This window comes from Thunnus maccoyii, chromosome 22 (genome assembly GCF_910596095.1).
Source record: "Thunnus maccoyii chromosome 22, fThuMac1.1, whole genome shotgun sequence".
Classification (NCBI taxonomy): domain Eukaryota; kingdom Metazoa; phylum Chordata; class Actinopteri; order Scombriformes; family Scombridae; genus Thunnus; species Thunnus maccoyii.
Genome location: NC_056554.1, coordinates 25,317,330 through 25,343,467, shown reverse-complemented (window position 1 = coordinate 25,343,467; position 26,138 = coordinate 25,317,330). Strand labels below are relative to the sequence as shown.

General features: G+C 37.0%; 2 protein-coding genes and 1 long non-coding RNA gene across 3 annotated transcripts; 2 read left to right on the top strand and 1 right to left on the bottom strand.

Annotated features, from left to right (window-relative positions):
- Positions 1-8,966: 8,966 nt before the first annotated feature.
- On the bottom strand, positions 8,967-12,355 carry LOC121889762. Its single transcript, XM_042401981.1, has 3 exons — positions 12,018-12,355; positions 9,512-9,862; positions 8,967-9,218 (listed from the first exon to the last, which is right to left on the bottom strand). The coding sequence occupies exons 1-3, from the start codon at positions 12,079-12,081 to the stop codon at positions 8,992-8,994; spliced, it is 642 nt and encodes a 213-aa protein (XP_042257915.1). The 5' UTR covers positions 12,082-12,355; the 3' UTR covers positions 8,967-8,991.
- A 4,371-nt stretch (positions 12,356-16,726) lies between these two features.
- LOC121889061 (Fc receptor-like protein 5) lies at positions 16,727-19,675 on the top strand. The gene is made up of 6 exons (XM_042400749.1): positions 16,727-16,772; positions 17,680-17,715; positions 18,428-18,700; positions 18,779-19,018; positions 19,272-19,478; positions 19,668-19,675. The coding sequence occupies exons 1-6, from the start codon at positions 16,745-16,747 to the stop codon at positions 19,673-19,675; spliced, it is 792 nt and encodes a 263-aa protein (XP_042256683.1). The 5' UTR covers positions 16,727-16,744.
- Positions 19,676-19,759: 84 nt separating this feature from the next.
- On the top strand, positions 19,760-25,931 carry LOC121889815. The gene is made up of 4 exons (XR_006093641.1): positions 19,760-19,858; positions 21,748-21,837; positions 23,417-23,506; positions 25,503-25,931. It is a non-coding gene; the product is annotated as an uncharacterized LOC121889815 (long non-coding RNA).
- The last annotated feature ends 207 nt before the right edge of the window (positions 25,932-26,138 follow it).

Genomic DNA, 26,138 nt, shown 5'->3' with positions numbered 1-26,138 from the left:
CACGTTGCCTCCACATTTGTAATCTGTTTAATAGGACAGGAATACTTTTTATTTATATTATATATATGTTATCCAGTGTTATCCACCTTTTATCTCTACTGGTTATTTTGAAGCTGGATGAACCTCCTATGAAGCTCCCCACTCCCCACTATACTGGGAAGAACTCTACAATCACTTAGATACCAGGACGCCTGTCTGGGCCTCTGCAAGCAAGTTCAGACAACAAAAGGGTGGAGCAGGAGGGAAATGTGGTTTGAAGCTGCTGTTTAGTAGCACCTCCCCCACTCTCTCAGTCTGAATCAGCACGTGGTTCAGTCCTTCCTCTTTAGATCAAACTGAACTGAACTCAACACTTTATAAATATGATGCATCCATTGTCTGCAAGTCCCGAGTATCACATTCTCCCTGCAGCATGAGAGTCATCACATGGAAATAACAACGTTCCACTGTGATGAATGTATGTAGATAAGTTCAGAGTGTGTTAAAACTAACATGGAGGCGACTGTCAGTCTGGCAGAGTTAACACACACTGAGAGCTGCTTTGACTTCCTGTATTCTGAGTTATTGATGTTCTGTTGGTTTGTGGTTTATTTGCAGCTCAGACACACAGCAGAGATGTTTTCTGTTGTTTAACTGCAGATGTGTTAACATGGACTCTTTAAAATTTTCTGTTAATCAGTCAAAGATTGTCTCCTGTGAAGAGTCTTCACTCGACTCAATTCAGTTATAACTGAACAACTTTGTGCTTGTTTTGCTTTGTTTTGTTTTGATTTGATTTTTGTACAGGTCCCCTGGGGTCACATGCAAAAAGAAAACTCAGGTGTCTCCGTATTTTAGTGTGCATATCCTCACCTTCAGAACTCAGAGCAAAGATCCACATGCATGTGAAATAAATCACCCACAATGGCGCAGATGTTAATACAGCCAAGGCAGGGCAGCCTGCCCTCGATGAAGCAGGAGGCACAACTGTGGTCAGTGTCTCTCTCTATACTCTGTGCACAAGGGGGGGTTGGGGAGGGGGACAATAGAGAAGAAGTGTGTATTCAGATCCCGAAAGTAGAAATACTGAAAATGTCAGCAAAATATTCTTAAATAGACTAGTCTTCATTCAGATGTTACACTGTAATATATATGAATATATAAATGTGTAAAGAGAATTTTACTGTCGTAGTTGGTCATCTGGAGATATTTTATATTGGGTGATTTAATCTATAATGTATAAGTGCCATGTTTTAAATGCCCATATCCTCATATGAAAAATGTTAATTTGTGAAGAAAGTAACTGATAAATAGTGGAGTAAAAAGTTGAATATGTCCCTCTAAAGTGTTGTGGGGTAGAGGGAGGCTATAAAGTGAGTCAAATTGGAGTTACTTGGGTAAAGTATAGCTGCAAGTACCTCAATTCATCATAAAACACATGTGAAATGTTGGTTGTAATGTGTTTTATGACGACCTTGAAGAAACCACAAGCTGAACCACGTTGGTCCAACATAAAGTTGTTCTATGTTGCAAGAGTTTTGACCTCTTTAGACACCCATAAGTTTGGCAGCTGAAGCGTTTCAGTTACAAGAAAACGAAACTGAGGCCTGCAGGGAGTCAACAAGGGTGGAGAGAACACTTATATAAGTAACAATCTCATAAAGTACACAACACATAAAGACTGAACCAACCTCTGTGACCTCTCACTAAACTGCTCTGTAGCTGTGTCTCATTGTCATGTTTCTAAACTCCTCACATGGTTTTATTTCAGTAGTTATTTATATGTATGAATAATTATGTTGACCAGTGATGTCAGGAGGACAAAAAGACCAAAACGTTCTCAGCCATCTGGCCTTCATCAGTGTCCCACTGAAAACATTTGGTCTTTTTGTCCCTGGTAAATTAAATTAAATATAAATGAGAAATTCAGTTCCATCTGATGGTGTCGATGAAACTAATTCAATTCTCTTCTGTGTCCTTCAGCAGCTTCAAACTCTGAATTCAATCATTTCTACAGAAACAGGGACACAGAGGGATTTACTGACGGTGAATAATTAGTCATTTTAGGTCACAAATGACTCATATGAGAGAATAAATGCTCAAAACTTCCCCGCTTGAATGTCTCTGTGGGTTTCCTGCTCAGTAAAGATGGTGGGTGGAGCTGCTGCTCTCAGTCTCTTGCCTTCCGTGAAATGAAACTTCCTCGTTTTACTTCTCTATAATCAGAGTTTTGAAATGTGATATGTAATTCTTTAACATAAAGGGAAGCCTTAAAACTGTCTTACTGCTTAGTTTTGCTTTCCGTCTCATTCCAGTGTGATTATAAGTGTCTGATTAGTCAGTGAACATGTTTCATCTTGATCAGTATGTTGGCAGACAGCGAGCGTGTCCTCAGGCAACACCAGGAAACAAAATTGCGCTAAAACCACACAGAGATAAAACAGCACACCCAAATATGCAAACAGACATGTCATCAGCTCAGCAGAAAGTCAAACACGTTGCCTCCACATTTACAATTCAAAAGATGCTTTGTTGGAGTTTCAGGTTGAGCAGGTTTTATTCTGCTGCACACAGACATCTGTTTAATAGGACAGGTATACTTTTTCTATTCTATTCTATTATTTTATATTATTGAGCTGTTTTCAGCACACAGCTGGTTGAACCTCCTATGAAGCTCCTATTGATCCCCACTATACATAGTAGCACTCTGTAATCAATTAGTCAACTGATAGAAAATACTGACAACCATTTTGATTAATCTTTTAAGTCATTTTTAACATAAATAAGCCAAAGATTCTCTGGCTGCGGCTTCTCACTGTAAATATTAAACTTCTCCTCATATTGCTGCTGTTTCTCAGTCCAGTTCTACTGTTTTTATTTTCTCTTTTACTGTAATTTTATTCCTGATTTTATTATTTAATATTGACTAATGAGAGGTCTGTCTGTATTACTTGTTTTTATGTTGCTGCCTGTCTTGACCAGGACTTTTAATCTCAATGAAATTTTCCTGAAAAAAATGAAGGTAAAATAAAAATAAATAAACAAAATGGATCGTTGATGATAATAGTTTCTTGCAGGTTTACAGGCAGATGGAGAAGCTGTCAGGACTGATACTGGACTTTTAGGGCCCTTGGTGATCTGGACTTCTCTTGTTTGACAGGAACTTTCTGTAGCGTTCTCAGCAAAAACAAAATTACAGGAAGGTAAAACAATGTGCTGTTATTTCCAGTCTGACATCCTGCTCTGCTGAACTGTATCACTGATGTGACCTTCAGATATAACCAGCCAGGCCACATTTTCAACATTCAGTACATAACATGATCTGCTTTCATGTGAAGTCATGTAAGTTAGTTCTGCTTCAGAAAGACTGAATCATGTTGTGTTTTCTGTATTTCAGTGTCGTGTGAAGAAACAAACAAACAGGATTCATTTCAAACAAGACTGATCTGTTGTCAGAGTTTTATTGTAGCTAAAAACATCAGCAAAGGTCTTTCAGAAAATTTCCACTTACAAAGTTGTGATACGACACACTGACGGGACTCTCCTTCTTCTTCTTCTTCTTCTTTACACTGTAAACACAACTCAAAGGTCTGATGATACTGAAACATGAACAGGTGACATTAAAAGCTGTTGACATGACAAAGTTTCTATGATCCACAGCGACCAATCAGAGAGAAACATACAAACATTCTCTTCTCCAGTATGAACACACTACAGACTCAAGGCTGTAGATTTTGGGACACAAGTCAGAAAAATGTTACAAAGCTCCTAAATGAGTCGAGTGGAGACTCTTCACAGGAGACAATCTTTGACTGAACTCAAGCAAAACTAGAAATGAACAGAAAGATTTAAAGAGTCCATGTTAACACATCTGCAGTTAGAGAAACAACAGGAAACATCTCTGCTGTGTGTCTGAGCTGCAAATAAACCACAAACCAACAGAACATCAATAACTTAGAATACAGGAAGTCAAAGCAGCTCTCAGTGTGTGTTAACTCTGCCAGACTGACAGTCGCCTCCATTTTAGTTTAAACACTCTCTGAACTTATCTACATACATTCATCACAGTGGAACGTTGTTATTTCCATGTGATGACTCTCATGCTGCAGGGAGAATGTGATACTCGGGACTTTGGTGTCATTTGACCCAAAACCACAAAGCAGACAATGGATGCATCATATTTATAAAGTGTTGAGTTCAGTTCAGTCTGATAGAAACACAGTCAGAGGTTCATCTGAACTTTTATATAAAACATTAATGATGTCTTCAAAAAAATAAATACAAACACAGAAATTAATAAAATGAACTGCAGTTTGTTGTCACATGTGTCAGTTTGAGACTGAACCACTTCCTGATTCAGACTGAGAGAGCGGGGGAGATGCAACTTCGTTAAAAACAGCAGCTTCAAACCACAACATTTCCCTCCTGCTCCGCCATTTTGTAGTCTGTAGTTGCTGGTAGAGGCCCAGACAGACGTCCTGATATAAAGCATAAAGGTTTATTGTTTGATCCTCTTTATACTAGATATAGAAAAACAAGTCACCATGAACTCCCTGTTTTCTCTCCCTGTTGATAAATAATGATTCTGTTGAACTGTGTGTAACATTAAAACATATCTAAACTATATTATACTGCTCCATCATCAAGTCGGCAGCCATCACTCTCTGACTCATCCACACATTGGTTACATCTCATCTGGATTACTGTACAGAATCCTAATTAAACTGTCCAGTAAAGATCTGGACAGACTCCAGTACGACCACAGCTCTGCTACCAGAGTTTCTCACATCAGCAGACAACATCTCCACTGGCTCTCCTCACTTAATAATAACTTGACTACAGTAAATATACCTCTGATCTCCTCTAAACCTGCATTTAAAGTATCCTTGGGTTATGTGAAAGGTGCTTAAAGTCAAATCTATTCTTATCATCATTATTAAAGTTGTGATATGAAACACTGACAGGACTCTTGTCATTTACACTGTAAATACAACTTGAAGGTCGTCATGATACTGAACAAAAACAACCAGCAGGGAAACAGAACAGGTGACACAGTCTGTTGACATGATAAATAAATAATCTGATGACCTGAAGTTTCCATGACGCACAGCGACCGATCAGAGAGAAACATAAACAACACAGAATCCACACAGTTCTGCACCGACTAAATACTGTTTGATCAGAATATTCTGATACAGGAGGGATTGATCAATAACTAGAAAACAAATCAAAGATGTTTCCTCTGAGAAAAACACACACTGTGTCCTAAAGCCAGACTCAATCTGCACAGTAAATACAACACATCACAGTGTCCAGTTCTTGTCTCATAGTAAACTGGATATTTTTGGTCTTATGCACATTATAAACCATTACCTTTACACTACCCAGATAAATATATATATGTAGACATGTAACTGTATATTCCGTGTAAATATAATATAGCTTTTGTTAACTTTGTTCTATTTTCTTGACACTTTAAATATTTGTTAATACATTTTACAATACGTGTGTGTAATGCGGCATTTCACGGTTCAATCCTGTATTGTATAATATTGTATAATGACAATAAAACTGAACCTTGAATCTCAATCATCATGAAGAACAGGTTGATAATATATTTGTGCAGGTTCTGCTATAACTGTTTACTGTTTGGATATTAATGATAATAATATTCAGGCAGAATCCAACATAAACTTTAACTTTATTGATTATTGTTGGTCCTAAATGTGTTTCTGCTGTATGGTGCATTATGGGACGGCAGTGTCCACCCACAGCACACTCAACTATCTGCTTTGAAGTTTTTTTGAAAGATAAAAACTTGAATTTTACTGTCAGTGACGTGTTTCTGCAGCTTTAACTGTGATCGTTATAAAAGAGTCCATGTTAAAGCAGCTGAAACAGGAAACATCTCTGCTGAGTGTCTGAGCTGCAAATAACCCAAAAACCATCAGAATACAGGAAGTCAAACAGGTTCTCAGTGTGTGTTGGACTCTAACACCAGACTGACCATCGTCTCCACTCCTGTTTTACTTTTAATGGGCAGAAAATCATCATATGAGTTTATGTCTAGAAATGCATGACAGTGGAACATTTTTACTTTGATGTGATGACTCTCAGGCTGTGGGGGGAGGGGGATGTGATACTCGGGACTTTTTTGTTGTGACCTAAAACCACCGACACAAAGCGGCATGAATGATGCATCTGTTCAGTGCAGATGAGGATCATATTCATAAAAGAACAGGGACTGACACACAGTCAGAGCTCCTTCTGAACTTATAAAAACATCAAAAACTGAGCTGCAGTTTGTCATCATGTGAGTCAAAGTTTCAACATTTAGTTTGTCTTACAGAGAAAGAACTGAATCACTTCCTTATTCAGACTCAGATGGTGGAGGAGGTGCTGCAGGGTTGAAATGTGTTTACAAGAAATTCAAACCCCAAGCCACACCCTGTAAATGCAACTCTATCTTACTTCCTCACATTACAGCAACAGGCCCTGACAGGCTTTTCAGAGCAGTGAGGAAACAACCTTCATGTCTCACAGGTTACAAAGGTTATTTTACTATCTATGCTGACTTTTTCAAATGTTGACAAAGTTGCCTTATTCATGACTCTTTATCATTAAGAGTCAGACTAGACTGTGAACTCACTGTAGTCAAATGAAAAGCTCTAAAGATCAACTGTCAGGGTGTGCCGGACTTTGAGCTTGTCTGAACAGGTTTAATTGCAGGTAAGGTAAGATGTACAAACAGGATTAACGGCTCACAGCGTTTCTGGATTCACTTCTGCAGAATAGAAACTTAACTTACTGCACCTGAATCATATTCACATTATAAAACTACATATAAGAATTTTAAAAATATATTAATTTCTTATAAAATATTACCCTTTTGTTCATGGAGCACTTTTGTGGGGAAACACTCTGCAGAAAAATGTGTAGAAATCATCAGCAACAAAAACTTCACATGCAGAATGAACTAAATGTTTTCTGTCATCACAGATACTGGTGTGTATAAAGCAAAGAGAAGATGGACTGTTAAGATATTATTATTTATTGTTTATATAAAAATAAATGTATGCAGTGCAAGATTGAAATTACAGCTATAAATGTGAACACAGAGGAACAGTGATTATGTTTAAGAACAAAGTAGATATAAAAATAAAAACATTTTACAAAGTAAATATTTCACTACTTTCCACCAAAATTATTCTAATGGAAACATTCACCACAGTTTAATTTTAAGACAGTTGCACATAATAAGAAGGAAAATGTCAACATTTTAGTAAAAGATGTTTGATTCATTTCATTGTTTCTGAAAGTTTAGAAAAGATCTAAATGTAATCTCTAATTTATTGCAATCCACTCTGTACAACAACTGAAAAATAACATTTCTGTTTACATCTGTTTACATATTTAAACTGTTGTTTTTATTTTACTTTATTATCAAAGTGCTTCTATTAGACTTAGACTGAAGACATCGAAGTTGTCTCACATTATTAATTCAGATCTGCACACAGAATTCTGTATGTTGCATTTTTCTGCACAATGTTCATTACATTCAATTCATTTACAGACATGTTTCTATAAAGCAACTTACTTTTTTATACAAGCACATCTAGAGTGATTTATGGTTCAGAGTTTTACACTGAACGACACTTTGAAATGTCGACAGGACGACATGATGATGAAACAATCAACAAACAGACTGAAGCTCCACACAAAACCTCATGCAGCCCAAATATCTGCAGCCAAAGCTGGTTCAGAAAGAGTTGTTATTTTTCAAAGGATGTTTTAAAAAACCTTTCTGATTTAGATCAAACAGGATAGGATAAACAGGATTTTTCCACTTTTCTTTTCATTCTCTTAAAATAATGATCAGCCAGTTCAAACTGTGAAAAACTTTCCAAAGAGATTCCTAGATGGTGAACTTTTACTCTCTTTTACTCTCTGATCTTGTGGATTATTAAATGTATGCAACATATTTATTAGCTGACAACATTATTATATTTTTTGTTGCTTTGTTTTTTTTTAAATTAAAATTAATCAGTATTTTAGTCTAGTCCACATATAGTCCTGATATAGTCCTGATATAGTCCTGATATAGTCCTGATATAGTCCAGATATAGTCCAAAGTGCTGCAGCAAGAAGACTCACAAAATCCAGTTAGAGTTTTAGCATCTCTGCATTGGTTTACTGAATGTGTTAGAATTAATTTTAATATTTCAATGATTACTTTTAAGGCTCGCTCTATTTCCTCCTTTGAATCTCTTTAAAAATGCACTTTTTTAGAATCACTTTCTCTTGAATCAGTTTATTCTTTTTGTTTTCTCTCTGTGTCTCAGCGATTCATGAATTAACTCTACTTGTTATTATTACTGTATCAACTCTACTTTCATTTAATATTTTTCTAGTATTTTCTCTTTTTGTCTTTGTAAAGCACTTTGTAACTTGTTTTTGAAAGATACAGTTATTATTATTTATTATTAATTAATTAATTAATTAATTAATTATTAAATTGCAAGGTTTCTGTTTTAATTGTATTTAAATATATCTTATTTAAAGTCTTTGTTTCTTTTACATTTTGTCTTGATGATTTTTATCTTCAGTGAGGAAGAAGCTCTATCACTGCCAGATGAACATTCATGTGTTCTGTTTCTATTATATTTGAAACAAGACTAAGAATCTGACCAATCACTTGATGCCAATTATTTGAATCTGCCAAGGGTGAAATCTTCATTCAGACATTGAAGGTTAGGTTCAGGTATCATGAGTGACTTCTTAATTCAAGTTATTGTGGATTGCCCTTAGTCTGGCTCTCGACAACACAGCTCCCACAATCCTCTGAGCACTCAAACCTCTCCACCGCGATAAGGTAGCAATCCAAGGAGAGGATTGCATAAGTCAAACATGTGGCCCCAAACCTTCCACAATGACAGAAAAAAGATTTCTAGAATGAATTTCCTTGACAGTTTTACTTTAGTTGATACAGTATTCAGGTTGCTGTGGAGGTTTTTACACCTGAATGTCAGAGATGTTAAGAGTGATGGTTTTACTTTGACTGTTTTCTTTCTCTTGCAGCTGCTGATGGACATCTGCTTCACCAAAAGACTGGACTGGAAAACGTCCTGTAGGTTTCTTGGAGATCACAAAACCAACAACAGCAGCAAGAAGGACAATCAGAGCAAAAACTGGCAGAATTATTCCCAAATGTCCTCTCTCTGTGTTTTCAGTTGTTTGATCTGCAGAGCAGAAAAAGGTGTGAGTTATCAGCTGTCAGGAACAGTCCAGAAGTATTTGGACATTTATACATTTTGTGTTAAAGGGTTTTTATCTCCTACACAGTCCTTTCTACATTGATATAAAAATACTTTAATTAAAGCTGGGCCTTTGATGTAGTATCCATTATTTTATTAATAAGTCAATCTGCTGAAGCCTGAAGAACAAAACATGTCTAACTGTCCAAATACCTCTGGCCTAGACTGTATATGATGAATGAACATCAGAGCAGAATCATCACTTCTACAAAACTCACCAATATCCAGCTTGATGATACTGATGAGCTTACTCTCATCAGCTCTCTTCCAGCGTCTTCCTTCAATCCCTACATAGCGACACTCGTATGTTCCATTGTCCTTGCCGCACACGTTCTTCAGAATCAGAGATAGGTCACCGTCCTTCATCTCACTGTTGGTCAGCTCCACCCGTTTCACAAAAGATGGATCTTGGTCTTGAGTAATCAAGTGCCCATCTCGCTGAAAGAAGACGTACTTCTGGAGGTCAGATCTGCTCCACTCTACAGCTACTATGGTGATGTTGTTTGGAGCTTTACATGGCAGAGTGACTATACCTCCAAGATATGTTGTTTTCTTTTGTGGCTCTGGGTCTAAAGAACAATAAAAAACACCAACTTTTTATTTTTCATCATTAAAATTCAAAATAACTTAATGTTCAGGACTGGTTGAAAAGGTCATGTTTGATTCAGATTAAAATGTGGTCATCTCAAACTGTTTATAAATACAGAATCTGCTGTTATTACTAATCACAGGTGAACTGAGTTCTTCTATTTACAGGTGTAATGGGTCATTTCCATTTTTCTAACTTATGAAGGTTGAATAAGATCTGAGAAGGAAGATTTTAATTATATTTTCAGTGCTGCAACTTATCCTCTAATATCCTCTATACAAAATTTGTACCAGACCATTTCATCACACTGCATTTGGGCAGTCAGCTTTCTCTGTGAAAGCCACAACTCAGTGGAATGTCCTACCTGATGATATGAAGAACTGCAGTTCCATCAGTACATTTAAAACCAAATTTAAAAATCAGCTAAAAACTTCTCAGCTCCGTAACCATTGAATCTAAATTTCATCTCATGGTCTTCTCATGAACGCAAATAATTTTGCTTTTAATTTGACAAGATTACATTATTAATTTCTAGTTGACATTGTGGATGTATGTGATGTGCTGTGTGTAGCTTTGTATTTTGTATAGTGTGTACTGTGTGTTATTTTGCTGTTATATATTTTAATTGTAAGGGACTGCAGATGAAAATGAGCTACGAGCTAACTCTGGTGCAGTACATCAAATGGCAACATTTATGTTTAACATTGTACATGGTCCCAATAAATAAATAAATAAACAAACATTTGTTTCACTACATCAGGCAGTTACATCCATTAATATTTTTGATACAATTTAAAAATGTGTCAGCAGTACATTATATAGTATATATGAATATAGAATATATGGAAATATCTGAGTCTCAGTCAGATCATGAAGCAGAGCAGCAAACCAGAGACAGACACTGGTTCTGGCAACATTTTACTCACTAACATCACTGCTGTGATGTGGAGTCGTGACATTGCTTGAATGCTGGAGTCCAGTCTGAAAGTCACACAGTGTGGAAACAAACCCCGAGTTTACCTTCATGATCTAAACCACTGATCTAGATAAGAGAAGTATAACAAATGTCTCTATAACATATTACAGAACAACGTTGTGGTTAAACCAGCTGTTCTTACAGAACTGTAGCTGTGCAACTCACAGTTTATAATGTAGTGGACCATTTACTTATGATTCTTAATCAGTTGTTAGATACTCTGGTCAGACTGGAGGTTTGTCTGCAACCTATGTGGATGTCTGATCACATATGTTGCTGCTGGACTGTGTTCCAGTGTGTATTAGTGAAGTTTAGACTCTTAACTCGTTACTACTTCCTGTTGTTAAGGATAAACACACCTTAATGTTTAAGAAAAGTGGCAGCAACAGAAGCTCTGACGCGTCTTAATGGCTGTTAACACTGTTAGTAAAGCAACACTGTCTTAGTGTAGACGTGTTGCTACAGGCGTACAGATGAAATATTTACAGTAACTTTCTGCCACAAAATCGTTCATCATTGTATCACTGCTGGACACAAAGTCCAACATACAGGGAGAAGCATATTATTGATTTATGCCTCTGTTATCTCTCACAGAGAGGCTGGATCACATGATCACAGAGATATTTAAATTACATTTTGTCTACCTGCAGTAAATATACAGCAGGACACAATAATATGAATACTTACAGTTTAAATCGATGCAATGCAATGACCCTGAAACAAATAAGTGTGCCAGTTTGGAGCCAGATGTTCCCAAAATACAAAATTATAGTATAATATACCACATCGTCACTATAGCTCAGAAATGACAAAAACTGCAGGTTACTTCTCTGGATGGACGCAGAACTTTTACAGATGTTACAGATGTTATGTGGATGATTTGATGACTCATATTTCCTGGAAACAACAGAACTGTGGTAATTTGCTGTTTAATGACTTATTTTAACTGTTCTTACCCTGTTACTTATTTCTGAGGTGTTGCACACATTTAATATTTGGAACTAATCAATAGATGTTGATTATCTACAAAATGAATGCTGCTAAATACATATAGAGCACAGAAGTGAAGGAAACTGACTCAGTTATTGTTCACTTCTTATTCAGCACACACACACCTGTACACACTTCACACACACATCCATTCACATGAACAGCTTACCTGCAGAGGCAGAAAACAGTTGACAGACGGACAGGAACAGCACAGTGTTGAATGAAGTAGCCATGGAAGAAGAATCTGCTATTTCCCCTTGCCTGAATCGTAATATTTTGTTAATTGGATTCTGCTCAGAAGTCCTAAAATCAAGTCCAGTTCAGTTCAGTCCAACATCAACACCAGCTAAAAGTATCAGAGGAGAGAAAGAAAAATCAGCTAAAAATCACCAGAAAAACGCAAAGACAAAAAAGAAGTTTGTCAGAGAAATCCCAGATTTGAATTTCCCATCAATTTAGATTTGAATTGGTATACCAATTCAAATCTAAATTGATGTGCTCTCCTCTGATGACACTAGGGTGAGTGGAAAGTTACCAGCAAAAAGTCCCTTTTGTTGTGTTACAGAGTGCAGTGTGCAGAAGGGGCGGTGCTGCAGGGAGCACCGCCCCTGTGACGCACCTTTTGGCTCCTTGTTTCTTCCACAGAGAAGAAAAGAACAAAATATTCTGAGTTTGGTTTGAGGTGAATTACTGGCCTCAAAAAAAAAAAACATGATCAATGACTTACAGAGGAAACAGACAAACCAAACATTGACTAGTGATTGATTCCTATTTATCAATATTTGTCATACTGTTGAGAAAGAACTCAAGATTGATCCACACAGGGTAACGCTTTAGATTACAGCCTGCAACAAACAGTGTAAACACTCCATGGTAATGATGTAATCATTTGTATTAATGGTGTAACAGTTCAGTACATACCAATACAAATATGTAGATACAGAGGAACAAGATGTGAAGTTATGGAATAAGGGGGTAACAATTTAGGAACTTACAAATTACTTATACTGTAGTTATTGTTTAACTACCAGTCTATTATTACAGACTATGTACGACCTACTAAGCAATAATCTGGAAATTTGATAAGAATTTAGAGAGAATGAATACTCTAGTTATTTTTTAACTATGGGGTACCTATTCTATTATTAAAGAGTACAGTATGACCATACAACTGAGTAAAAGTCTGGATGTTTCAGATAGGAATAGATAGGATGACTTCTGCAGTGCCTAATAAATTTTATGTGATTTTATATCAAAATGACCTTATTACCTTCAAACGGGCAAACTACATTGTTCCTTTTTAATTTTGTGGTAGACAGTACAGTAAAAGCACATAAGTATTGTGAGCTTGATGTAGTTAAATTATTGCACTAAAAGTACATAAGTATTATGAGCAGCATACAGTTAGCTAGTTTAGTCCAGTGGTTCCCAACCTAGGGGTCGGGCCCCTCCAAAGAGTCAGTAGATAAATCTGAGGGGTGGTGAGATGATTAATGGAAGAGGAAAGAAGAAAAAACAAAGTTCTGATACACAAATCTGTTTTCAGTTTTTGGACTTTTTCTCTAATCTTTGATTTTTGCTGAACTATTGGATCATTTGAACATTTATTGAAATGAAAGCATGTGAGAAGTTTAGAGGGAAAAATCACTATTTGGTGGAGCTGTTAACAACTCATAGACATGTGAAATGTGACCCCGACTACACACTGCTTTTTGTAAGACGTCAAAAGCCAAAAAGGTTGGAAACCACTGGTTTCATCTTTAACCATTTGTTGTATTTTAAAAGCTTGTTATATTATCCATTGTGTCAAATCTTCATCTGAAAAGTAACTAAAGCTGTCAAATAAATGTAGTGGAGTAAAAAGAACAATATTTCCCTCTGAAATGTAGTGGAGTGGAAGTATAAAGTAGCATCACATGGAAATACTCAAGTAAAGTACAAGTACCTCAAGTACTTGACTGGACTCCACTGGACAGAGAGTAATAACACCAACGTCGAGGGTTAATGATAAAGTGAAGCAGCTCAGATCAAAGTAAATGGGCATGTTTACCGTTTTCTGACATTTTACAGAAAAAACAATTAATCTAGAGAATAAACAAAAGATTAATAAGTTGCAGCTCTGCATCACACATCTGCTCACAGAAGCACTTTATTCTTTATATCATCTCAAACTGAATACTTTGGATGTTTTTGATGGGTCAATTTGCAGGTTAAAGACACGACTTTGTCTTCACTTCTTATTGTTATATTTGTTATTTTAAAGGGTAAAATAGGTTTTAGGAACAGTGTGTTTCATACACATGTGGAACATATTGCGTATTTCTGTGTCCCGGCAGGTGACGCTCTGCTGTTACCCATCATGGAGTGTGCAGGAAAGGACATCAGCTCCTGGTTCGACCCCGAGACCAAAGACGTGAGCACCAACGACCAAACGAACCAATCAGTGGGCATCATTCAGCTCTGCTCCTGATTTACCTGCATGTGTGTGTTTGATGTGGTCTGTCCTCAGGTGCTGAGATACGTCCATCCCCACACACTGCTTTTTGTAAGACGTCAAAAGCCAAAAAGGTTGGAAACCACTGGTTTCATCTTTAACAATGTGTTGTATTTTAAAAGCTTGTTATATTATCCATTGTGTCAAATCTTCATCTGAAAAGTAACTAAAGCTGTCAAATAAATGTAGTGGAGTACAAAGTACAATATTTCCCTCTGAAATGTAGAAAGTAGCATCACATGGAAATACTCAAGTAAAGTACAAGTACCTCAAAATTGTACTTAGGTACAAGAACTTGAGTAAATGCACTTAGTTACTTTCCACTACTGCAATATTGTTCTGTGAACAACACAGAATGTAAACAGTAACATCATAGACATTACACAGGTAGACACACCTGAATCCACAGGGAGCGGTCCAACCACCTCTCTCCTCCCCAAAACCCCCCAACCTCGCCTGGAGCTCAGTACCTGTGTAAACTGAAGGTTTTTGGATTATATCTGAGGCAGTTTCACTTATGACACACTGGATGTCAGTAAAGACGTGTTTACCAGCCAGCAGGACTAAAGAATGATTCTTCACACCTCCTAACTACTTACAAATGCAGTGTACTTTCAGTACAGAGACAAATGTACTGTACCTGTACTGGTATTACTGGTACAGTACCTGTAATGTAATATCAAACTGATACTAGAACATAGTCAGCACTTTTATAGGATCAGTCTGGTGATTTTCTATATTTTTCTTATTGTCATCAAAACTCATGTTTGGATCCAAACCAACAATGAACTGATCTACTAACAAGTATTGTGTGTGTATCCAAAGCCTGATATATCTGATTCTTCTGTGCTGTAGACCTCCGTTGTTGTCCAAAATCTATTAAAAACATGTCAGTGAGCCACACTGCTGCACTGGGTGGCATAAACTTACTTTTATTATTTTACAGCCTTGATGTGTGGCTGTAAATTATGGCTTTAAATTTAAACAAAGGGCTCAAAAAAAAAAACCTATCAAGGAGGGATAGTTTTATATTGAATGTAGCAGACTGTGTTTCTGTGGTTAAAAACTCAGACACTCAGGTTGCTCTTTATTTCCTTCAGCTGGACCACATGTATGAGAATCAGCATCACTGTGATCTGAGCTGTAGATCAGGACCTCTAACTGTCAACACTGTTCAGACAAAAACATTCATTGCAGTGGTTTCGGTGAACAAAGATGTGATTATCAGCTTGTCCTGATAAAGTTTTAATTTACAGTTCAGCTTGTTGACCACACACACCACCTACTGGTCAACAAGGTGAACTATAAATACATTATAATAAAAGCTGTTTTTAAGTTATTGATTAGGCTGCATTTGTTCTAATGTAATGTACCCTGCCTGTATTTCCTTCACCTTATCATACCCTCACCTGGATCTCATACGTTCCCTACAGCCTGTCCAGCAACCTCATGTGCTGGTCTTCCTAGCACCTTCTTGAAGAACTCCAGCTGTTCACCTTAGATTCCAGCTTGGTGGTATCTGGTTTGCTATCCACCAGCCTGTCACTCTGCCTGCTAGCCTCCAGTATACCTCTGCCTCCGAGTCAGCTAGCCTCCTGCCTGATGCTGCCCATGAAGACCCCCAGCAGTCCCCTTTCTACAGGTCTAACCTTGACATTTTCTGTGGGTATCCTCATTAAGGAGTCCCCACAAGAAAGCGTGATCTCTATGGCTCCCCAGGCCATCAGTTTCTCTGCTGCCCAGCACCACAATTGACGCCCAACCAGACCATCAGCAGTCAGCTGCTGACCTCCTGCCAGATAATCACTTGGTTGTCCCAGTCAACACCTCTGCTGCTGACTCATCTGTATGCACTGTGCTGCTGCTATGATCTCAGCCTACAAATCCAGTCTGTTCTGAAGATAACTGTTAACTCCAGCTGTGTGTTTACTGCCCAGTACCCCAGCAGCCATCTGCCTGTCCAATCTCCACTGGGGACGCCTCTGGTCATCTGTGTTCTTTCTCTCTGTCACCCCAGTCCTCCACCAGTCCTGCAACTCAGCTGCTTTGATAAGAACATAAATCTGTTGTAACAATAAAACGATACTATAAATTTGAGAGTTAACTTTGTTTAACTTTGTTGGTAAAATGACACATTTGAACCACTCCAGGGCTTAAATGAGCACTGATTTGTTTAGAAACAGTATGTACAAATGTCATTATAGGAGTGGGCTTTTCATCACTCAGGGGTTTTTGCTTTTGAAAGCAAATTGTCTTATAGGCATATAAAATTGTCCCCCCTCCTATTTCTATCTTTTCACAGTTTACCAGTGTCTCTGTACCAAAAGAAGAGGAAGAGGGCGGGCTTTACATGGTGTCACTGACACAAAAGAGCTGAACACAAAGCACTGAGCAGGAAAATTATGGAAACATCTCTACAGTCTCTGCTCTGTAAGTAGAATCTGTGAGTTTGTGTGTTTCATGAACTTTTTTTACATATCTGTTGTTGAACTATCACTGTGATGACATGCTAGATGTCTACAGACACTCAAAGTGCTTTCAGAGGAAACTGGGCGGCAAAGAACAGAGAAATTGGATTAAATGTTGACAATGAATCTTGAACAACATTCTGCTATTAAGTCAAAGTATTTGTGTGAATCAGCAGATATACTAATATACTATTTAGTAGCAGGATAGTTAGAGAAACAGGAGGATGTAGAGAACACATGAACTCAGTCTGATCTGCGTTCATATCATTCATTCATAACTCTGAAAAAAATATTAATTTTAATTCTTTTTTTAATTTAAAACATTTTTGAAGTTAATTACTTTTTTCATTTTTGGCAGTTAGACTGAATGTAGTGGTATTCTGAGAATTATATAAATTTGCTCTTGTTTGAATTAAGAATAAATGCAATGTGTAGATATAAGACTTGTGTAGTTATTTTAAATTACACATCCTCTAACTATCAATTTGTTACTCTTCTGTTTAGTCCTCAGCAGTCTGTAAAATTTTCTTCCTGAAGTCTTTATGAATTGATCAACTGACCAACATCTCACACTGAGAGTACAGAGAGTGTCCTGTTTTGGCAGATGCAATCCTTCTCATGTGGTGGCAAAAAGACTTTAGCTGCAATGAGAAAAGGCTCAACGATAACTAAAGGAATGCCAATCCAGATGGCTTCAAAGTCAGCAAAACTGCCTGATATGATAGACTGTGTGGACTGAATTAGAAAACCTGCTCCAGTTATCATTACTTTACCTCACCTCCATTTAATTTTAACTGAAGGTTAATAAGTGATCAGAGCTTTGGTCTGCAATGAGATATATTTTCTGTGTTTGTGTCATTTCTCTTTAGTTCTGAGCTTACTGCTGTGCTGCACAACAAACCAAGGTTAGTAAACTTCTTCTATCACAGTCTGAAAGCCACTGATTCTGTCTGGCAGACCCTGGAAGTTGAACAGTTAGACAGTTGATTCTTGTGTTTGTGATAATTATTTATTCAACTGCTTTTATTGTCTTTTTGTGCTCTATACATGAAGCTTCACTCATTCCAAAAATTGTCCTTAAAAGAAAAACATCTTTACCATTTGAGACATGCTATGTGGTAAACAGCATAAAAGTGATTAACTGTTCATCAGTTGAAAATTCCTTTATTCTTTTTACAAAACACAGCTTTGTATTTTTTTAATGACTAGCTCCTAAACCTGCCTCCAGAGAGAGTTTTAGTCTTTCTTCTTTCACTTAATTGCAATTGATACTAGAACATAGTCAGAACATTCATAGGATCAGTCTGGTAATTTTCTATATTTTTCTTATTGTCATCAAATCTCATGTTTGGATCCAAACCAACAATGAACTGATCTACAAACAAGTATTTATTGTGTGTGCATCCAAAGCCTGATATATCTTATTGCTCTGTGCCGTAGACCTCTGTTGTTGTCAGTCGTCAGTGAGCCACACTGTTGCACTGGGTGACATGTTCCTTCATTATTAAGAGTTTGGTCACGTTAGTTTGTGTAGAAACGGCTACAAACAGTAAAAATATAGAAAATCACCAGAATTATGCTTTAAATGTAAAAAACATCAGCAGTTTGTTATTTCAGCCCTCACAGCTCACCTGACTGTGAGTCCCAGCAGCTCTCAGATGTTTAAAGGAGAGTTTGTCACTCTGAGCTGTGAGGAGGACGACAGCTCTGCTGGATGGACGCTGAGGAGGAACACAACCACAGAAACTAGAACTGAGTGTGGAGTTAAATGGGGAAGATCAACTGGTTCTTCTTGTATCATCAGCTACATCCAAAGACTGGACAGTGGAGTTTACTGGTGTGAGTCCAGAGAGGGAGCAACCAGTAACAGCATCAACATCACTGTCACTGGTAAGATCAGACTGTGGAGTTAGTATTGATGAAGCTGAGTGTAAATGATGAAATACTGTAGTTTGTCTCTGTGTTCAGATGGATCAGTGATCCTGCAGAGTCCTGTCCTCCCTGTGATGGAGGGAGATGATGTCACTCTGCACTGTAAAACAAAGACCTCCAACTTCACAGCTGATTTCTATAAAGATGGCTCCCTCATCAGGACTGAGCCTGCAGGTCACATGACCATCCACCATGTTTCCAAGTCTGATGAGGGCCTCTACAAGTGTCACAACAGCAGTCATGGAGAGTCTCCATCCAGCTGGATCACTGTCACAGGTGAGGAAGTTAAAGTCAATATACAGGATGTTGTATTATGTGTTTATGTGCAGGTAAAAAAAGCTACATATTATGTTTTCACATATTATTTGACCTAACCTAAAAATAAAGAAACAACAACATGGATGAAGTTTAACATCTAATAAACTTCACCATTCTCAGTAATCGTATCACTTTCTGAACATTTAAAAGAGGGAAAGTTTCCATTTTTTAAATTTATGTGCTTTTAATAATTATTTTTGTTTCCTTTTAGTGAAACCCACCACCACATCTCAACCTACATCCCCTTCTACCTCTAGTCCCTCCTCCACCTCTCCTCCTTCATCATCCACCTCTCCTCCTTCATCATCCACCACTCCTCATCCCCCTGTGTTGTGGTCTGTTGCACCTGTCTGTGTTCTGGTTTTGCTGGTTGTACTGGTTCTACTGGTGAGACGATGTGTTCGGAGGAAACCTAAAGGTCAGACACCGACTTCTGGATTTCACAATGAATATTTCACTTTTAGGATTAGTTTTTCAGAACAATTTATTCCATATTCCATGTTTTACATTCATGTACTACAGTTCATTATGACCTTATGCTATTTACATTTCTATTGATGTGCACGTTAATATTTCAAAACTTATTTTGTCATTTCAAAATATTTAGAAATTTAAACTATAATTCCAAACATTTTTTTAATTAAATGTCCATTAATATTCTTATATAATTATATTTTTTACTTTCGTTCCTTGAAGCTGCTGAATTAGAGGTTGGAGAAGATGACACTACCGATGACATCACATACAGTGACGTCAAAATATTGCGTCACCAGCCACAGCCAATCAGACGGAGTAAAGGTAGTGTGTTGTACTTTCATCTTTCTGAGGACCAATTTGGGTTTTGTTAGTAAGCATTATGGAAAGTGAGAACATTACGTTAAAGTAAGAACATTTTGTGAAGTTGAGACACTTCCAGGAAGTGATGATGTTGAAATTTTGGGAGTGTGGAGAGTTTGCCCAGCCTTCTCACCATTAAAACCTGGTTTTAGTGTTTATATTAGAGTAAAATTTGGGTTTGTGAGGATAGTTTTAGAAAGAGAGGACATTGTGGGATATGAGGACACTGCAAAATGTCAGGGGGTAGGGAATAAATTATGTCAATCCCTCACTGACATAATCGTCTTTATGTCATTTATTATTTAATATAATATTGACATAAAAAAAGAAGTTTGAGTTGGATGTTCATTGCTGTTGAGTTTAGTTGACATTTTATGCTTTGATATTTTACAATCACATTTTTATTTCTTTTTTTACATTTTTACATTTTCATGCATTAGATCTTGTACATAAACATAAACCTTTTAACATTTATATGAACATTTGATAAATTTTCATGATACATTTAAACAACATATTTTATCTTTAATCTGTGAAGTTTCAGACTGTAGTTTGGTCTGTTTTGGTCGATAACAACGTATGATGTGCTTCACATGTTAGACGGTGTGTTTTGTACTTTGTGGTGAATCAGTTAACAGAAGCTAACAGCTCTGTGGTCGTCCAGTTTCCTGTTTCTGACAAAGACAGTTTGTCCTGCACATATTTCACTGCAGGTGAATTGGAAATTGTCTTATTGTGTGCTTGGGGTACAAAACAATACAATACAGATACATATCAGCATAAACATATAAAACACTCTAACAGAGTAAATAAACACAAGTGTCTGGTGCTTTAAGAAACCTGCTGGGACACAGTTAAACTGAGTTCATGGACTGAACTGATGATGAGGAGTAATGGGCCTTCACTGCCTCAGGATATGTGCTGTTATGGAAAAAAGAGGTTCTGCTCTTAATACTACAGAACCCTTTTCCTGAAGGGAGGGGGACAAAAAGTGCATTGGCTGGATGAGAGGGGTCTCTGATTATTTTCAGACCCATTCTTACCATGCGGGTATTGAAGCTTGGCAAATCTTGCAGAAAGTTTGCTGCTTTCACTACCTTAGTAAGCTGTTTCCTGTCATTGGCCGAGATGTTTCCACACCACACTGTGACAGAGAATGTGAGAAAACTCTCTCACACCTCTGTAAAAATCACATATCACTGCCCTTGATATTGTAAACTTCCTGAATTGTCACAGAAAAAACAATCATTGTTTTTTTTTTATATTCTATACTCAGTTCTCTATTTATCTATTTTCATGTTTCACTCAAACATTATTATGTGATAAATAATTACATTAACTGAACTTACTTCTTACTTTTTGTTGACATAAACTTTGACCTTTGCAGCTTCATGTGACACCAACATTTTTATATTTCATGTATATATGTATACTTCATATTTACACTAATAAACACTTAAAGTTAATAATCTTGTAATTTGTGAGACATGCTCACATGTTCATCTTGTGGTGAACAGCTTCTTTTAATAAAAGCTGTCAGTTCTGTGGTCATTTAGTTCTGTTTCTGTTCTCCGAACTCACCACTTGTGTTTGTCTCTTTCGCAGCAGCAGCAGTGGTGTTAATGAGAAAAAAACTGTCAAACTGTAAATTGTACTTCTGATATTTATGTCTTCAGCTACAAACTGATGTTTGCCGCTACAATTCATCAGTTTTTCATTATGTCCTGTTATAATACTATACAAAAAGTAGTATCATTATTGATTGTAGTGTCATAAATAATCTGAATACTATTAGTACTGTAGTTGTAGCAGTGGTTAGTAATGTATTTTGTATGTATTTTATCTTCCAGAGAGTGATCCAGCTGCAGTTTACTCAGCAGTGAAAACAGCAGAAGACGTCAGTTATGGACAAATCGTCATTAAATCAAACAGGACACGAGGTACAGCTGCTCTTCTGTCTTTATTTCTGATCTTTGAACAGAGTCAGGCTGTGTCCCCCTGCTTCCAAACAAACTAATGTGACCAAACTCTTCATGATGAAGGAACATGTCACCCAGTGCAGCGGTGTGACTCGCTGACATGTTTTTAATAGTTTCTGGACAACAACAGAGGAATAAGATATATCAGGCTGTGAGTTCATTGTTGGTTTGGATCCAAACATGAGATTTGTTGACAAGAAGAAAAATATAGAAAATCACCAGACACATCCTTTAATCCCACATTTTATTGTCCAATTAAATAGAGTGAAATATACAGTAAGTCTAGTGTTATTCTACATATTCAAATACAATTAACAGACTCAAACCAACAATGTTCTAGTCCGTCTTTCACCACTCTGTCTCTATCTCATTGGTTCCTACTGAAGACTTTAAAAACAGCTCACAAATACATAGTTTTGTGTTTAAAACACACGGTGTGAGTGTTTATGGTGATGAAGGAAGATGTCACCCAGTGCAGCGGTGTGACTCACTGACGTGTTTTTAATAGTTTTTGGACACAGGAGTTTAAAAATTACACAAAGACTAGAAATGGATCATTAAAAAGAAACTCTGCATGAGAGCAAGTTTGAGGTAGAATGTAAGCGAGGTGAAAGGAAGGATGTGTGATGATATCGTTCAAAGGAAGAGCTGGCGAAGTTCTCATTTTGAAGACGTTTATTAGACGATGGCCATCGGGTCCATTCCATGTACAAAGATGGTCTGGGCACCGTACCACTGTCAGTGCATAGCTTATATGGGGTTACACATCTGTATCTTATCACATGAATAACATAGGTTTTCCATGGGCACTAGGTCAGTTGGGAGCCCTCCAATCAAGTAATTGACAGCTGCCTCACAACATATTATGTGTCACAACAAACCACATCTGGAACAGTTCCAAACTTGACCATGGATCCATTGTTTGTATTTCTAAGGTCCCCCCGAAGGGCCATACCATGTTACCTAAGGTGACATGCAGACTCTGGAATGTTTATGTCACATGTCCAACACCCAAAATCAGTAAAATACATAGGGTCAGATAAAAATCATACTAACACGAGGAGACAGACTCCTCTGTGTCTTCTGCATCTAAAGCTGATATTTTTGCAGTTTTTTAAATATTGCATATAAAACCACAGCAGCAACTTCTTCGTTTTGTTTCCAGTGAAGTGTATTCTGAAGCTGGTGAGGTTTCTCTCTATAGTCTATAGTCTGTTTTGTACCTTGTGGTGAAACACGTCTGTGTTTTAATAGCAGCGAGCAGCTCTGTGGTCGTCCAGTTTCCTGTTTTCAGATAAAAACTTTCCAGTTACACTTGGTCACTTGTATTTCAAAGAAGTGCTGTTAGGAAGAAACAAAACTAAACCATCTGTTGATGGTATGATGAAATGTTGATATAATGCTACCTGAAAAATATTCATTTCTATTAAAAACTCTGACTTATTTTACATGTGTAACAGTAGTACTAGTGGTGTTAACACACACAGTAAATAAAGTATATTAACAGTACTGGTTAATATGTATGTATTTTATCTTCCAGAGAGAGATCCAGCTGCTGTTTACTCAGCAGTGAAAAGAACAGAAGACGTCAGTTATGGACAAATAGTCGTCAAATCAAACAAGAGGAGAGGTACAGCTGCTCTTCTGTCTTTATTTCTGAACTTTGAACTGAGTCAGGCTAACTGTTCCCCCTGCTTACAGTCTTAATGCTAAGCTAAGCTAACCACATCCTGACTATAATACTTAGTACGTCCAAACCAGTTATAGTTTTACAGGGACACTCGTCTTACCACAAAGCCTCAAGTTACAGCTCCATTACCAGATGCTGTTGAAATGAAATGTTGACATATTTTTTGTGAATTACTTTTTGTGAATTATTAGCATTTTAAAGGTCGTATTCTTGAAACTGTTATGATTTCCAGACAATTAATTACATCACTCATGACACGTCAACTACAGTGGAAGCAGAAGTTACACTGCTGTATGAATAATGTATGAATTTATATTGTATTTTCAGTCACTTGAGGATTTTGAAAGGAAACTGTTCTGGTTTTCTGAATTATGTTCATGTTGGACAATTCAGCTCTCACTAATACATCCAACACTCACGTCTACAGTCAACACAGGAAGTAGTGTTTACGTAGAGAGGCAGAGTGGTGGTCATGTTGGTGGGTTGATGTGTGATTTGATCAGGACGTGAATTCATCAAGATTCTCAGAATTGTTTCCAGGAACTGAGCTGAAAATGATCCTCAGACTAGAAATACCCAAAGTTGGACAGATAGTCATTTATGAAGCTTCAACACCGACTTTGAGACATGTGACATCCCTGTTTTAAGACACTCAGAGCTGCAGAGGACAAATTATGATGATGTGTTTAATTTTCTCTTTTTGTTATATAAATATAAATAATATAAAACTATACTGGAATTCAAAATGCAGAAAATAGCACCATTATAAAAGTGTTGTTTTATATGTAAAAGCAAATAACAAAGATATCTTATTAATGTTATATGTGCAAAACAAATTAAGCCAAAATTAATTAAACCTCATAATCTTTTACAAATATGCCAATAAGCTAGTAGACTACAGTGGTGGAAATCAACAAAGTACATTTACTTAAGTACTATACTTAAGAACAATTTCGAAGTACTTGTACTTTACTTTAGTATTTCCATGTGATGCTACTTTATTCTTCCACTCCACTACATTTCAGAGGGAAATATTGTACTTTCTACTCCACTACATTTATTTGACAGCTTTAGTTACTTTTCAGATGAAGATTTGACACGATGGATAATATAACAAGCTTTTAAAATACAACACATTGTTAAAGATGAAACCAGTGGTTTCCAACCTTTTTGGCTTTTATGTAAATTAAAATAGTAAGTAATTTAACTCTACAGCATCTTGCAGATGCAGCGATGATGTTAAAACTGACTGTGACGCATAAAGAACATGTGATCTTCATTTATTGATTATATTATATTTTACCTGTTGAGATCTCCGTTGTTGTACAGCAGTCATCCAGCAGGGGGACATGATGGTGTTTAAGTTTTAGTCCCTCGTCATGCACATTATCTTTATGAATTCATCAGTGATCAGAGTTTGATTTATTACAGCTGAAGTAGTTGGTTCTGACAGAAACATCACTGTCACAAAGCTGCATTTTCCTCAATGTAAAAAAAATGTGACATTGTGGGGACATCAGGGTTTATGGGGACCGCAGGTGTTCTCTGCATCCTGCAGACCAACAAATGAAATGAGGATCATCTAAAGGATCTTTTAATGATTTTATTGTCATCAAACATTCAAACAACTCTGCTGCTGCTAAATATCAGCTCAGACAGGAGTGATTTCCTGAGTTACTCCTTCTCCTGAAACTAGGACTGAAAATGTGTCAGTTTTTGTCCAGTGAGGAGAGATTTCCTGCTCTGAGAAGCTTCATGAATTCAGGCCCAGAGTTCACATCTCATCACAGACCTGCAGTGAAACTTTGTCTTTACATGAACTGTCACCAAGATCTTCCCCTGACCTCCACCAACTGTAGTTACCATCAGTAGATGTTGTACAAGAGTTGTTTTTTCTACAACTGTGTCTCATATTGTTTTATCTGTTTGTGTTCAGCGTGTCCACCAGAGCCAGAGGTTGTCTACTCTTCACTGAGGTAGACCTCCACACCTTCACACCAGTCCAACCACTGACGTCCAGCTGGCCTGTTACTGGTCCCCAGAGCCCATCAGGCAGTAGTACATTCATTTTTTAAACATATTTTATATATTTCATCTTGTTCTCTCTAAATTAGACTCATGCAGCAACAGAAAGACAAACAATAGATTCATTTTCAGATGTGTTTTTAGTGAATAAACAGTGAAATGTAAAAATTAAAATAATACATTTGTTGAAATATATTAGGTCTATCTAATATAATAATGATATATTAACTTTAACACAGCCACATGTTCAATGAGATGTTTCTGATCTAATGATGACAGTTGTTTTGTGTTTAATGTCCTCGTTAACTTTACTGTTATTTATATATATAATATATAATATATATATTTGGAGCGTGCTGTTGTTGCTGCATTAACTTGTTTGCAGGATCAATAAACTTTGGTCTTGTTTGTTGTTTTCTTCGTGTGGTTCTGTGGGTTTCACAAAGCTGTCAGATGGAAAATTTGACTTGTTCTGGTTTTATTGTGGGTAACACACATACCTCAGACTATCTGTGTGTTTGTAGCTCTGCAGCACCGATAACAAACG

What these genes read in the sequence shown, in the direction of transcription:
- LOC121889762 (XM_042401981.1), bottom strand. Translation starts at nt 12,081, where the DNA reads ATGGCTACTTCATTCAACACTGTGCTGTTCCTGTCCGTCTGTCAACTG. An exon ending in ACTGTTTTCTGCCTCTGCAG is followed by an intron (nt 9,863 to 12,017) that starts GTAAGCTGTTCA and finishes ATTGTTCTTTAG; the next exon opens with ACCCAGAGCCACAAAAGAAA. An exon ending in TATCATCAAGCTGGATATTG is followed by an intron (nt 9,219 to 9,511) that starts GTGAGTTTTGTA and finishes TCTGCTCTGCAG; the next exon opens with ATCAAACAACTGAAAACACA.
- LOC121889061 (XM_042400749.1), top strand. Translation starts at nt 16,745, where the DNA reads ATGGAAACATCTCTACAGTCTCTGCTCT. An exon ending in ATCTCTACAGTCTCTGCTCT is followed by an intron (nt 16,773 to 17,679) that starts GTAAGTAGAATC and finishes ATTTCTCTTTAG; the next exon opens with TTCTGAGCTTACTGCTGTGC. An exon ending in GTGCTGCACAACAAACCAAG is followed by an intron (nt 17,716 to 18,427) that starts GTTAGTAAACTT and finishes TTGTTATTTCAG; the next exon opens with CCCTCACAGCTCACCTGACT.